General features: G+C 36.5%; 1 protein-coding gene and 1 long non-coding RNA gene across 2 annotated transcripts; both read left to right on the top strand.

Annotated features, from left to right (window-relative positions):
- The first annotated feature begins 223 nt into the window (after positions 1-223).
- On the top strand, positions 224-9,127 carry LOC107789705 (putative protein S-acyltransferase 14). The gene is made up of 7 exons (XM_016611559.2): positions 224-682; positions 994-1,213; positions 1,295-1,386; positions 4,562-4,685; positions 4,782-4,867; positions 6,086-6,151; positions 8,663-9,127. The coding sequence occupies exons 1-7, from the start codon at positions 467-469 to the stop codon at positions 8,783-8,785; spliced, it is 927 nt and encodes a 308-aa protein (XP_016467045.1). The 5' UTR covers positions 224-466; the 3' UTR covers positions 8,786-9,127.
- Positions 9,128-10,134: 1,007 nt separating this feature from the next.
- Positions 10,135-15,824, top strand: LOC142177562 (uncharacterized). The gene is made up of 3 exons (XR_012706102.1): positions 10,135-10,293; positions 14,592-14,664; positions 15,621-15,824. It is a non-coding gene; the product is annotated as an uncharacterized LOC142177562 (long non-coding RNA).
- The last annotated feature ends 222 nt before the right edge of the window (positions 15,825-16,046 follow it).

Consider the following 16,046-nt stretch of genomic DNA (forward strand, 5'->3'; position numbering starts at 1 on the left):
GGTACGATATCGGTATTTCGGTATTTTATTTTAAAATACCAAATACCATACCTAATACTAATTTTTCTTAAAAACTAAACCAAATACCATATCGAATACTAAAATATCGAATACCGAATATCAAATTTTTTCTTTTCGCTACGATAATTCGGTATTTAACAAATTATGCAGAGCACTACTTTCTTCTAATACAAATACAATAATATTACCTTAACAAAACCTCAATCTTAAAATACAGTAAAGTACCCATTAGGTGCACAAATTTTCCCAGCTTACCTCTGCAAATCTCAATTTTATCCTTCTGACGAGCACCAATTTTCCTTCTGACTCACTATTTCACTCCATCACCCACCAATGCTTTCCACTTTACATACTTTTATAAATTCATAAACCCTAAGAAATTCCTCATAAAGAGCCCTTTTTTTTTTGTTTCGTTTGATTTTCGGTGTAATTTTATTTTGTTATTATGTATAGATCGGGAGCTGTAATGGCATGGAACGTATTCAGATTTTGTACGGCCTTACGAGGGCTTGGTTCGATCATGATCCTTTTGGTTATGGGAGTTGTGGGAGTTACTTATTACGCCGTCGTTTTGACTAATTATGGGCCGTCCCTTGCTAGCAGTGGCGGTCTCCTTGATGCCCTCATCGCTTTTTTAGTACTCATCATATTCCATTGTCTGGTAAATTTCTTCCAAATTTTTGTACTTTAGGAATATTTGAGGGGGTTTAGTAATAAATTTTGATGATTTTTGGGTATTTAACGTATTTACATTTTTCTAACTTTTTTCCCCTCGGGTTTTGATGGGAGGTGCAGGCGAATATTTTATGGAATTTGGGAAATTAAAATTAAGTTTTTTTCTTAGTCATTCCTGAATTACAATCCCGCGGCTTATGTGCTTCTCCCTATAATAAGATGAGTAATTTTTGTAAGAGTAGATAAACTTTTGTGCTACTAAGTAGCTAAACTAGTACTTATTTGTGATGATTGCAGTTGTTGATGCTTCTGTGGTGTTATTTCTCGGTTGTTTTTACTGATCCTGGTAGTGTGCCTCCAAATTGGAGGCCGGAATTGGATGAAGAAAGAGGGGAAGCTGACCCGTTAACTGCATCAGAATTTGGGGCTTCGCCTGCTGACTCAGGGAATCCAAGAATACGTTTTTGTAGAAAGTGCAACCAATTAAAACCGCCTCGGTGCCATCACTGTTCTGTTTGTGAGTTCTTGTTGTTCACTGTATTGATGGTTTTTTTTCCTGTTATTTCGTTTGCGATTGAGTTGCGTCTGCTTGTTTTAGGTGGAAGGTGTGTGCTAAAGATGGATCATCATTGTGTGTGGGTTGTCAACTGTGTTGGAGCATTAAACTACAAGTATTTCCTTCTCTTCTTGGTGAGTAATCATAATTCATGAATGTTGAAAAGCTTATATATATGGTTGGCTATTAGCTTCTAAAATTACTCCCTTGGCATGACTATGTTTGTTGACAACGTCAATAAAATATTGTCTTATAAAAAATTGATGATTTGTGTTGAGGAAGATAAAATTTCTTCGTTTACCAACTCGCTTCCTTGGTTGTTGGGCTTCTGCCCTAATAGTAACATAGGTAGTCTATGCCCTATTTTAATTAAAACAACATTGTATTTAAGTTCTGGACACTTTAATAGCATTCCAGTCACGCCCCAACCTAGGAAAGCAGACACGACAATCAATGCCTTACTTTGATCCAGCGAACCAACCTGTCATGGCCTAATAACCATAACCCATGCATGATTTAGACTTGTAAAACTGTAAATAACGAAAGAGTTATTCATACATGCCAAATGAGACCTCAATAGGAAATGACAAAAGACATAACATGACCCACTATGTCTATGGAGCCTCTATGACAATATGAATAAAGAATTGCCGGTGACAAGGCCCCGACTATATCAAAAAGAATATTAATGTCTGTGTCATCAATAGGATTACCCCGACCACCCGACCTTAGAATAGGGCTCACCAAAAGACGGAAGGAATGAGGGAGGTGCCTAGCGAGGGTCCACAAAAGAGATGCAGCGCCACAGCGAAGGTATGTGAGTACACAACAACAAGTACTCGTACCTCGTCGATTCCCTCACATGAAATGGGACAAGACATTTTAAAAGAGCATGAAGAGATAATATGCAAATGCAATTCAAAACAATATCATTTTCATTTCATAAACATCTTAGAGTTTGAGCTTTAAACAAATTTATAACTTTTAGTGGGAATTATAAGCCATCATGTGTACCCATGGAGTTCCGATCATAGCCTGACCAGCTTGGGTGTCTCACTACCAATGCCGTGTGGGTGTTGACAATTTTTTTAGCATTAATAACTTAACCAAAGGTGATTATTTAATCGTCCAAACCATTGGATACGACCATAGTCCTACACTGGCACGTGTAGCTTTGGGTATTTGGCCGTTTTTGCAAATACCTTCTTAGTCATCTAAGGATACTCCCAAAACCTTTTATTTTCATTTGGTACTTTTGGCCCTTAATCATGGTGTTTAAGTTTAGGCTAAGCCGCAGTTGGAAAAACAAAAAAAGTTTAGGCTCAATAGCCACATATAATTCTTATGCCATTTGCATATTCGTTTGCCTTTCATTTGAAAAACCATAGAGTCATATTCATGTTTTCTGGAAAAGCTTTAGCATCATATTCATTTTCATTCAAAATTTTGAAATTTTCATAATCATATTCGTCATGTGAAGCGTAGCATTTGAAACCATATCATTTGATGAAAACATGCATAGTGCACCCACAATTATACACTAACAATTTGGATGCCATTTAGTCATGTAGCTAGCATTTAGAAAACATGGAGTTTGATGCTCCTGTTAGGAGGTGTGAGAGGTTGGCCATGGAGAGTTTGAGAAGAGGTCGAGGTTAATGTAGCTCTTTGTGTTCCAACAACAACATACCCAGTGAAATCCCACAAGTGGGGTCTGGTGAGGGTAGTGCGTACGCAGACCTTACTCCTACCTTGTGTTCCAATCAACTTATTAAGAATTTACACAACACAATAGGTTCTAGACATAAATCACCACCAGATTCCCACAGTAGTCTTTACCCATTTACTATTCATTATAAACCCTAGTTCATAAGACCCATTAAAGAACTAGTGTATCTTCTCATTTTAATGGTGATTCTCAACCCATTATACTCCCCAAATATCTTTCTCATACTTGTATTTGAACATGGGGTAGAGATATTACCTTTTGGGTTCAAAACCCTAGCTCATGATCCTCGTATAGATTCTTGAAATTTGGTGGAATCCTGTGGATTTTAATCATAAATGTGTTAGGTCTTGCATCAATAATAAATGCTTATCTTGGGGTGTATTTATGGTGGAAGAGCTCCTTATTCTTTCTAGGATTCAAAAACTTGCTCAAATTTCCTCTTACTCTCTCACCCCGCTGTGTTCTTTAAATAGACCAAAGTGGTCTGCATAGGCCCGCCACCCACCTGTGTAGCTATGCATGGGCTGGGCCGTTTGGTCCTAGGTCATTTTGGCCACTCCCTGTAAATGGCGGTGCGTAGCTACGCACCAAATGTGCTAGCAGTTGCTGGGTGTAGGAGATGGCTAGCGTGGAAGCTGCCTTGTGCGTGCGTAAGAGCCTCTTTGTGCGTAGCTTGTGGCCTCCATGCATAGGAGTTGGTCTCCCATGCGTATGATATGTCCTTCCATGCGTAGGACTTAGGAGGCCTCTCCCCTGAAGCCCTCTTGGTTCACCTTCTGTTTTTGGCTACGCAGACCATGCGTAGCTGAGCTTCCCTTTGTGCCTTTGTCTCCTTCCAACTTAGTTTCTTAAATCCCGGATTAATCCCTATCACGCGTAGTAATTTCGGGGCTTTACAACCCCCGCCATTGCTTACATGTCAAGTGGAGTGCTTTCGATGTTCTTGTATCACAAATGTCATTTTTTTGGGGGTTTTGGGTGTGTGTGTGTGTGTGTGTGTGTGTGTGTGTGTGTGAGTGATCTGAGTATTTCGATTGATTTGCTGTTTTACAAACCGTATTCACAAATCCGACCTTGGTTGGATTTGTTTTACAATAATTATGAGCTGTTGTAAGTTTTATGTTTCTTATATAAAAGCATAGCAGGAGTTTCATATATGACATGTTTCTCCTGAAGATGTTATCCTGCTAGATGTACGACCACCGGTAATATGCAGTATGGGGATATTAGCACTTATCCCTGCGTACGGATCCGAACATAGTGATCGTAGTTAATCTGTTAATGTTAATTTGTGAGGAACTTATTCTATTACTGTTTCCTGTAACATGCCATTTGCCAAAATTCGTCTGGCCATTTTGTTATAACAATGTGGTTTTCTTAGAGTATTGCAAGTGATAGTTGATATTGAGAGTTTATCCTTTTCCACATTCTTCCTCCATGCTGGTGCCTGTCAGTTGATATTTGTATGCTTCAACTTGCACGTAAAGATACATATTGGGGAATTTTCATAGCACTTCTTTGCATTGCAATATTATATTAACCATCTTTTTTCCAACTAAGTATAACCTTTCTTACTGCAGTTCTACACATTCCTGGAAACCACTGTTGTGACTTTATCATTATTGCCACAATTTATTGCTTTCTTTAGTGATGGAGAGATACCTGGGACTCCGGGCACCCTCGCAACCACATTTCTTGCTTTTGGTAAGGTTTAGCTGTTGTCTTTTGAAACTCCCAATCTATGATTTCTTTTTGAGATCCATCAGTCCTCTTAATTACGACATTAATTGTGCATTTCAGTCTTGAACCTTGCATTTGCTTTGAGTGTTCTGGGATTTCTAATTATGCACATATCTTTGGTGGCCGGTAATACCACAACTATTGAGGTACTTACACTCTTCATATTCATGTTTTAACTTGAAGTTTTTAGTTTTATTCTTCTATGAAAGGCCTAATAATCTGAAACATCCTTAATGCAGTGCACATAATTCTTTAGTTGTAAGGTCAAAACTAGTTTTATAATTTCTGTATTCGGTTTGGTAAAGTATCTGGTGCTAGATAAATTGTCGAATCATCTGTATTTGATTCTTTGTTCAATCACCTTGTAAAAACTAGGTTCCCACAACTACAAACCATGAAGATTGCTCTTGTATGTTCCCAGTCACTCCCAAAAGAGAAAAAAAAGATATTTAAGTATAGAAAGAATTCTCATTTCCTGTTGCTTTCCCTACATTAGGTCTCCTGTTTAAAGCCAGAGATGTACCCAGAGCCTATGATTTACCTGCGGATCTGGTGGCGGCCGTTCAAGTCAGAACATGACCCCCCACAAAATTAATAAACTCGATAACCCTTTATAGACTTGGGAACAGGGTTTCTGAAAGTCAACTGAAGTACTGAACATCCAACCAGCCTAGCTATCTACTTTGGTTTCATTAGTTCAATCATTGGTGGTGTTTAATCCCCGAGTTGGATGCAACAGAAATATTAGGATCATTTGTCTTAATAGAAACCAGTTTTTTTCTATAAGGCTTTCTGGGCCATTGTTATTGAAAGCCATCACTTTGTTGCTTAAAGTGATGACCTGATGTGAAGCGAGGGGTTATAGCTTCATGGGCAAAACTATGCGTTTTAGAGAAGCGCGAGCTTCAAATAATAACGGATCAAATTGATCCTAATGAAACCAGTTTTTTTCTATAAGGCTTTCTGGGCCATTGTTATTGAAAGCCATCACTTTTTTGCTTAAAGTGATGACCTGATGTGAAGCGAGGGGTTATAGCTTCATGGGCAAAACTATGCGTTTTAGAGAAGCGTGAGCTTCAAATAATAACGGATCAAATTGATCCTAATGAGAAGCGGCTGATTCTTGGAGTCTCAACTTTGATGAACTGGATAATTTGTTAGTTTATTGCAATTTTATTATTATAGTACTAAATTCATATATGTTTGTCACTTTAATTTTCTGTGACTTGTGCGCTTCACTTTAATGAAGTGTGTGCTTCACTTCTCGTTTTCGCTTCAGGCCCCATGGACCTTGTCGCTTCTTTGCACTTTTCGCTTTTAAACTACTGTTTTGGGCACATTTTGAAGGCTTGTCTTGCTTTCAGGCATATGAGAAGAAGACCACTCCAAAATGGCGTTATGATCTTGGTCGGAAGAGGAACTTTGAACAGGTTAGATGACTTTGCACAAGACTGCCATAGTTATTTTCTTAGTTCTGATAGAATGTTTGTTCTCTATGTGATAGAACAGATAGATGCTTTAGATGCTTCTCTAAACAATGTTGTGCTCTGATATTAAATTTAAGATATGGTTTGTATAATGAAGCACGAGATTCATGGAAATAATCTGGAAGTTATGGTTGGAATGTGAAAAACAACAGAAATTTAGAGAAGAAAGAACACTTTCAATTACACTGGATCTAAGTGCTCATTCTGAGGTATGTGGAAAGTGAATTTCTGGATCTGGATAGGACACGATAGGATACACACATGTGATGTCAATTAAGCACGTTGTACAAAAATGCTGTTATCTCATAGCGATGATACAATGACGGATTCAATTAGTTTAATGAATAATGATTGAGAAAGTATAACACAAGAATTGTGGGTAAACTTAACTGCAACTTCTGTGCTGTATCTTTACTTTCTAGTTTACCTCTTTTAACTTTTGAATATGGGGTCAACCTCCTTATGCTATCTGAATGATCATAGTCAACAAAGCTATCACCTACTTGTCGCCATGAGCGGATCCATGATTTCAAGATGTGTGAACTATGAATAGGCGGATTCAAGATTTAAATTTGACGGGTTCAACCTTTAGGTTCTTACATTGAACAAATTACAGTTTTTATTTTTGAAATTGTAATGATTTTTCTCTCTCACACACACACACTCTTTGTGTCCAAAGTGTGGGAACTAGTTGAACCCATTGACTTATGCTACATCCTCTAGTGCTGCTATAAAACTTTATTATTAGAAAAGGAGAATAGTAATTTCAATAGACTTGGGATTTTGAAAGAACATACCAAACAAAGAACTTGGTGAAAAAGAAAAAAAAAAAAGACAGACAGAAAAAAGTACTTAACTAAAACGCGTGGGAATTGAACCCTCAACCTCACTTATAGAGGTGCCCCCCAATAATGAATTAAAAAAATAGAGGTGCACCCGGTAACCATTGCATCATACACCTCTTTGAACTTGGGTGCATACATATGTATTTAAGTAGTTTTGAAGAGATATGACAGTGCTATCCATGATTTAGGAAGGGGAGCATGGGTTCACGTGAACCCACACACCTCTACTTAGATACGCTACTGCATCTCACTATTCTAGACAAAGCTATCACCTTCTGTATAAGACCTAGTGTCAGCTGGACTATGGCATCATTTTCTATTTGAATGCAATTATGTATGTTCATGAGATGCTCTTTTGGCAAGATCGGAGGCTCTATACACTTAGTATAGAAGAAAACTAACTTAAAAGCTGGAAGAGCAAAAAGCAGAGGGGAATGAGACTATTTGTTTTTGGATATTCAGCAGTTGAGAGGTACGGTTAAACTCATTTTTTGCAATTGCAACTAGTCTTGAATTAGAATCATAGGATCTATTAATTAGAACCTTGACAATAAAAGAAAAGAGCACAAGATTTATTATACACATTTTCTGGAAAATATATGCTATTTCCTATTACTCCCCGTGTTGCTTGAACAGGACATATTGGAATGCGTTAAGTGCCCCAAATGGTTGTTAAGGGCTGATTTTTGTGTTTTAGCGAAGTGTTGAACTCTGCATAAAAACTCATTGCGGAGGAAAGGCCTTGAATTCCAAGTCTTTTTGACATTATTGGCTTTATGCTTCTCTTTCTGCCTAAAATGACATAAAATGCTCTTTTTGATTTAATATTATTTCACCCATTTTAGTCACTACTTTTTATTAGTGTCTTATTAATTACTAGAAAGAGGTAAGAATTTCTTGAATGAACCGCACTATGCTTAAAAACCAATAAGACTCATAACTAAATATAGCTGCAATTCTTATCAAAAAGAGGGGCAAAAACTAACTAGATCTCCAATTTATTAAAAGGTAATCGATTTTATTGGAGATCTAGTTATTGGAGATCTCCAAAGCAAAAGAAGAAAGAAAAGAATTTCCTAGTCCTTTTAATCGATCACCTTTTAATAAAATCCATCTTACGTTTTTTAAGCTTATAAGCACTTTTGGTTTACAAACTGGTTGGGCTCTAACTTACTCAAGTCAAAATTAGCTTCTGTAGTCTAATCCAAACTGGTCCCGACTAGGTATTGGGTCAAAGAACTAGGAAATTCTTTTCTTTCTTCTTTTGCTTTTTTGTGGGGGACGTATTAAAGGAAGGTTTCAACCTGGCATAAGCTAAGGTACCCCGCTCATCAGTCACTTCCCCTGCATGGTCAGCCCCTTAATCGAGTTTTGTTGGTTCTCGCCTTCATCGTGTTACATGTTATGTGTATGTTTCAAATTTAGAAAGAGAAGTTCGCTTTTATTTTTATTTGGTATAATGACGACATGAATTGAGCTTGAATGGAGACGTGAGGATTCATATAATAGGCCACCCAACTTGTTTGGGACTAAGGCGTAGTTGTATATTTATAAAGAAACCCTAGATATGTGTCATTTTACCGTTCTAAGATTGTATTATATGGATCAGGTGTTTGGTATGGACAAGCGATATTGGTTCATTCCAGCTTACTCTGAAGAAGATTTAAGACGGATACCTGCTCTTCATGGTTTTGAATACCCATCAAAACCTGACCTTGATGCCCAAGAATAATAGGGGATGTGCATGCCAAACTGAAGTTTCCTTCTTTGTAAGAAAATATAGAGGTCTCAGGCTTTCAACTGATCAACCGGCTTAACTAAATGGAACTGGACCTTTGCATCTTCTCAAATTATGCAGAGCAACATCACAAGATTATAACAGGGTCTGAGCAGATGAACAACCTACAGATTGGAGCTAAGGCTGGGGGAAGATGATGCGATGATATGTCCATTTCATGATTTAGATATTTATGTGATTATGATTCTGTAACATAAAATATGCTGATTTTTCGCGTCTCACAACAATGTTGTAATTGATTACTTGATAAGAAATGCAGATTAAATTTCTGAACGCAAACATGGATAACTTGACCAGGAAAAATTGCAGATCAGATATGTGGTAACCATTGAAGTTTTAACTACAATTCTTTTGCTTCTAGCCGTGCAAAAGATCAGATATGTGGTAACCCTTGAAGTTTTAGCTACAATTCTTTTGCTTCTAGCCGTGCAAAGTGGTTCTATAGTTTAGTTATCTTGAAATGGTGATTCTGACATATCAGTATTTGTCCACAGTGATGGTACTTTCTGGTGGAGTTAATTTGTTTTGTCTCGCATACACTGGAAGAAAATATACTATCTGAAATTTTAGAAGATAAAAGTAGACCATAAAAGTATTAACAAGATTATTGAACCCAGGATTGGAAAGTTGAAGATAGAAAGTAGACCAGAAAAGGGTTAACAAGATTATTGAACCTAGGATAGGATAGCTGAAGGATCAACTATACGTAAAATTAGTGGAATCTCTTGTTTACCGTGCTAAGAAGACTACTTGAGATGATTTAAGAGCAATATTCCAACAGAATGGAAACAGTGATTACCATAGACAGTGTAGTGATAAAATACCACTCATCATTCGAAAACCAAATAAAGAGTTTGAACTTCATGTCGGACTTTAGTAAGGGTGACAGGTGGGTCGGGCTGTCTCGATCTCGTCCCAGCCCGACCTGGTATCGATTTGGCCCGGTTAGCAGACCGGAGTGAGATGGCCCGGTTAGCAGATCGGAGGGAGATGACATAAAGGGTAGGGGGACGGGTATCGGGGTGTGACGGCTGGTTGATCCCGTCTGGACCGGCCTGTTTGGCCTGCTAGAAATCCCAGCCCTGACCGACCCGGTTTAATTTTTTTTTTTTTTTAAACTGTTTTATGCAAAACTAGTCGTTACCCAACGACTCTTTTGCAGAAATGACCGTTGGGCAACAGTTGGCCTCCCAAACCCCCCGAATTCACCCCTACCCCGTCTTAATATATTTTTAACACTTAAGTCTATAAAATTACACTTTTACCCTATTCTAAACTAAAAGTATCTCTTCTCTTCTTTATTTTTTCACACAAAATCTTTGTACTTTATTTGGTTGTTATTCATTATTTGAAAATTGAGACTGAAGTTGGCAACTAGCTTCGGGATTGAGCAAGTTTCAACTATCAACCTCATTTATATGTGGTATTTACATCGGTGTTTGGTACACTCTTCATCTCTATCTCTTGTTTTTTATTATTTTATTTTACTTGTCAGAATTAATTTATTTATATTGGAATTATAAATTATCAGTTGCATAAATTACAATGCCTAGAATTTTTCGTGGATTTAGAGGTAACCATCGTAATGGAAGGGTTGGCTAATGTAGTAATCTTGTACATGATTCCTCTCACGTAGATGAAATACCTTATTACAATATTAATTCGAATGAGCAATCACTAGATCGTGAATTACTTTTCAACTAGTCCAAATCTAATAACAACTTCAACTCAGAGTCAATCTCAGTTTGGAGATCAAATACTTTCCACTAAGAGTTGAACCTTAGTAGAACGGAAATCAACATCACTTGTATGAAATGTCTTTACTAATATAAGCCAAATCAAATAGCTATTCGCACTTATTATAAAGAAGTGTATTCGTTTAAAACTGAAAAAAGTTAAGGCGGGACATAATGTTTAATAAGACACTTGGTGAAAGATCTCACAAGCAAATATGGTTGGCATACAAGGCTTCCCAGGAGGGGGAAAGGGGCTATTCCTACTTAGTGGGCGTTTGGACATAAGAATGGTAAAATTTCAAAATAGTGGGAAAATTTTTTTCAACTGAAAATGATATTTGAAATTTAGAGTGATTTGAGTGATAAATTTGAAAAACAGTTTTTTGGAGTTTTTCAAATTTTCGAAAATTTTCAAAATGCATTATCAAATGAAAATTGAAAATTTTATGAAAAAACGTTGATTTCGAAAAAAAGTGATTTTTTTTTTTGAAAAAACGAAAAAATTTCTATACAGGGTTCTCATAGTATACAATCAAGAATTAACCCTTTGACCGGAGGACTTTGGTATATGACGAAAAGAAAGATAGTAAAATTTAGCAAAATTAGTAGCTGTTGAAGGATTACCTTTTAGTTTTTCTTCTTCGCCGGATTTTGTTCATTACATGCAAGATCAATACAATCCAACTTGTAAGGGTATTCCATAATCAAATGTTAGAAGTGATGTTTTTAGATTGCTAATGAATATAAATAATATTTACGTTATTTGTTTTATTATTTGGATTTTAAAATTTCTATCACTTCTGTCGTAGGGCGTAGTGCTAATTATCACAATTACTTAATACTTACTTGTCATTGGACAGATAGAAATTGGATAATATAAAAATGTATTTTAATGTATAGATATATTGACGAAAGGCTGTGACGACCCGACATGCCGTTTTGAGTACTAGCCTTTATTTATGTGTTCCGAGACCTCTATCAGCTTCATTTGATATTTCTTGATTTGCGTGCGTGATCCGTGTCTTTTTTCGGAAAGTTTTTACGTAAAAATTTGAAGAAAAAGAGATTTTTGACTTAAAATGATATTTGAGTTGACTACGGTCAATATTCTTGGTTAACGAATTCGGATCGGTGTTTTAATAATTCCGGTAGGTTCGTAATATAATTTTAGACTTGGGCGTATGTCACGACCCCACTTTTCTTCCGAAGGATGTCGTGATGGCAATTAGTCTCTACGACTAGGTAAGCTTAACAAATAACAACAACTGAATAGATATATAATAACAAGTTACTAAAAACGACTGAATAATGGATAAAACCTCCTGAAAATAGAATCTCACAAATACACACCCCAAAAACCTGTGGAACTGAGTCGTAAGCTCTATAGAATGCAAAGAGAGTACTACTACATCACTGTCCGAAAGAAAATACAACAGTAATGAAAATAAGGGAAGGTGACTCCGTGGCCTGCGGATGCCGAGCAAGCATACCTTGAAGTCTCCGATAAAAGCAGCTAGCAGGGAAATCTCTATCGACCGTTATGAGCGGACGTACCTGGATCTGCATAAAAAGATGTGCAGAAGCATAGTATGAGTACACCACAACGGTACACAGTAAGTATCAAGCATAACCTCAGTAGAGTAGTGACGAGACCAGGTCAAGACACTTATTAGGATATGAAATAGACATTATAAAAATGTAATACGTATAAGTAATGAAAAGTGAAGAATAGCTGATACGGAACAAGATAATAGCAAGAACTAGTACCAGAAGTGAACAATAAAAATAGCATAAAAGAAGCAACTAAAGTGCTACAATGATCATGTACGGACTATAACGGCTAGAATAATAAAGAATGAAGCAACAAGAAATATTCCTTCCACAACACTTTACAACATGAAACAAACAGCAAGAAACACAACGAGGTACCGCCTTGTGTATAATAAAATCAAACCGAGGTACTGCCTCGCATTCACATTTCTCAATTTCAATCACAATCTTTTCTTATACCGCCACGTAAGCCTTACATTTAAAAATAGGTTTTGAAAAATAGTTTTTTCTGAAATAGCTACACGCACTTTAGCCCACCTTATGACGCTGTATGGCTTCACGTAGTTCCCCTACAAGCAATCACGCACATAAGTCCCACCTTATACCGCCGCATGCGCATCAATATCATATCACAATAACAACTCGCCACAAGTGCCCACATATCACAACTTGCCAACAACAACAATATCAATACTTTCACAACAATAGCCCATGGCTCCACCACAACGTATACAAGAATATCAACAATAATAATGTATAGAAAATGCTCAATAAGATAGATGTTTCAACAATAACCAAGATCGCCTCAACGTATTAAAGACTTTCACAACTTCAACACCAAATAACTCAACAATGAGAAAATAATGTATAACCATGTTATTAGATAAGACTAATTCACAATAAAGGAAATAATATTCATATGATGACCCAAAGTGTCATCTTTAAATTTAATAAGTAATTCTGTATTCTAATACCTCGAAAAGCACTATTTATCACCCTCGACTTGCGTGCGCAGTCCATATATTTTTTCGGAAAGTTTTTGTGTGAAAAATAGATTAAAATGTGAAATAGAGCTTTAAAACTCAACTGAGTTGACTTTGGTCAACATTTTGAGCAAACAAACTCGGATTAGTATTTTGATAATTTTGTATGTCCATATCGTGATTTGGGATTTGGGCGTATGCTCGGAATCGAATTCCGAGGTCCCTAGCTCGAGATATGGAATTTTGATGAAATATTAAAAGTTTGAAAGGTTAATGATTTTTAAGAAGTTACTGTTGTTGGATTTATTGACACCGGGCCCGTATTTTGGTTCCAGAGCTCGGCATAGGTCCACTATAATATTTATGACTTGTCTGCCAAATTTGGCGAGAAACGGAGTTGATTCGACGTGATTCGGACGTCCGGTTGTAAAAATATAAGTTTTAAAGTTTTCTTGAAATTTCATTCGATTTGGGATTCAATTCGTAGTTCTAGGTGTTATTTTGGCGATTTGAATATGCGAGCAAGTTCGTATGATATTTTAGGACTTGTATACATATTTGGTTTGGAGCCCCGAGGGCTCGGGTGAGTTTCAGATAGGATACAGGATGATTTTGAACTTAGAAAATCGGGTTTTTGAGTTTGAGCTATCATCTGGTTTCCTTCTATGCGATCGCGTGGCTACATCCGCAATCGCGAAGGCTTGTTGAACACTGATGAAAATTTGTACTATGCGATCACATAGTATTGTACGCGATCGCATAGTTGGAGAAGCTAAGGCATCATGAACGCGTGAGCAAAGCCACGTTCGCGTAGAAAGAATGAGGCAGAAGCTGAAGCACAAAGTTTGTGCTATGCAATTGCACAAGGTGGTCTACGATCGCGGAAGGCTGAGAAGCTTTGCTTTGCGTTCGCATAAGCCCTTCCGCGTTCGCGTAGAGCAAAAATATGGGCAGCCAAAAAAAATTGTGCTTCGCGATCGCAAAACTGGTACGCGATTGCATAAGGTAAAAATCCGAGAAACAGAACTTAAGTTCTAGAAAATGGGATTCGTCCCATTTTCAACCATTTCCAATTTTTGAGTTCGGGTAAGGCGATTATTGGGCGATTTTCACAGAAAAATATTGGGATAAGTGTTTCTTTTCCTATATTGATTATATTTCATGATTCCATACTCATTTATATCATGAATCCATGAAATATTGGGAGAAAAACCAGATTTTTATAAAATCTCCCAAAAACAAAAATTTAAGATTTGAAGGTCCATTTGAAATCGGAATTGGATAATTTTTATATGGTTGAACTCGTAGAGGAACGGGTGTTCGGATTTCGCGAGTTTTTCAGGATTTGAGACGTGGGTCCCACTATCGAATATTTAAATAAATTTTAGATTTTTATTCGAAAAATATAAAAATTCATATGGAATTAATTCCTATGATTCGTATTGAGTATATCAAATTGTTTGTGAATAGATTTGACGCTTTTGGAGACAAATTCAAAAGGAAAAGCTGTGGTCGAATAATTTATTGGAATTTGCAAAGCGAGGTAAGTGTCGTGATTAACCTTTACTTGAGGGAATAGAACCCTTAAATTATTTGTTATGTGAAATGCATGTGAACGATGTATGGGTGAGGTGACGAGTGTCTATACGTCGTCAAATTAATTATTTGCATAATTATTTGAAAATCATAAATCATTTTAAATCACAGATTAATTGTTATAATAATTATTTTCCTCCTATTCTTTGTCAAATATTAATTCTTGAATTCTTGCAATAATTGTTACATGCTATTTGATTTATGTGTCTTAATTGTTATTTGACATTTAGCATACTAAATATTAAACTGTCTATTTTTTCCCTGATTTCCATAATAAATTGCTATTTGTCATTGTTTATTTCATAATTAAATCATAATTATTGTATACTTGTTGTCTTAAAGATTTTATATTAATTGTTGCATTTATTGGGGCAATTTCTTTTATAAGAATTGGTAAATGGATATATTGGAGGAGCGGGTTGCACGCCGCAACAGAATTGATTGAAATGAATATTGGAGGATCGGATTGCACGCCGCAACGTAAATAAAAGTAATTATATATATATTGGGGGATCGGATTGCACGCCGCAATAGACTTATTTAAAAGTTAATATTGGGGGATCGGATTGCACGCCGCAACAGACTTATTTAAAAGTCTATATATATACTTGATTAAAATAAATATATGAAAGGATTGAAAATGAATATATTGTGGGAGCGGTTTGTACGCTGCAACGGAAATTGGTTGAAATAATAATGGGTTATGACTGCTGAGTTGGCTTCAATTAGTGTAAATGAGTTAACCAATTTATTTCTATTATTTGTTGTTGTTATTAATATTGCGTACAGGTTAATGTAAGTGACCCGCCTTAGCCTCGTCACTACTTCGTTGAGGTTAGGCTCCGCACTTACTAGTACATGGGGTCGGTTGTACTGATACTATACTCTGCACTTCTTGTGCAGATTTCGGAGTTGGTCCCAGTAGAGTACCATAGACTTGCTCGGATTTCAGCTACCAGAGGAGACTTGAGGTATAACTGCACGACGTCCGCAGTTCTGAAGTACCCGTCTATTTTATTTTTGCTGTGTGTTTATTTCTAGACTGCTTTATTTATTTAGACCTTTATTTGTATTTATTCTAGAAGCTCGTGCACTTGTGACACCAATTCTGGGATAGTATTTAGACTTCGTTATTTTTATGAATTATTCACTACATTTCAGACTTTACTTTCGCAAATTGTTTCTTTGTTATTAATAAATATAAAAATTATTTTAAAATGGATTATATTATTCTAACGTTGGCTTGCCTAACAAGTGAAATGTTAGGCGCCATCACGGTCCTAATTGTGGGAATTTCGGGTCGTGACAGTTGGTATCAGAGCACTAGGT

The sequence above is a fragment of the Nicotiana tabacum genome, chromosome 23 (assembly GCF_000715075.1).
Source record: "Nicotiana tabacum cultivar K326 chromosome 23, ASM71507v2, whole genome shotgun sequence".
Lineage (NCBI taxonomy): Eukaryota > Viridiplantae > Streptophyta > Magnoliopsida > Solanales > Solanaceae > Nicotiana > Nicotiana tabacum.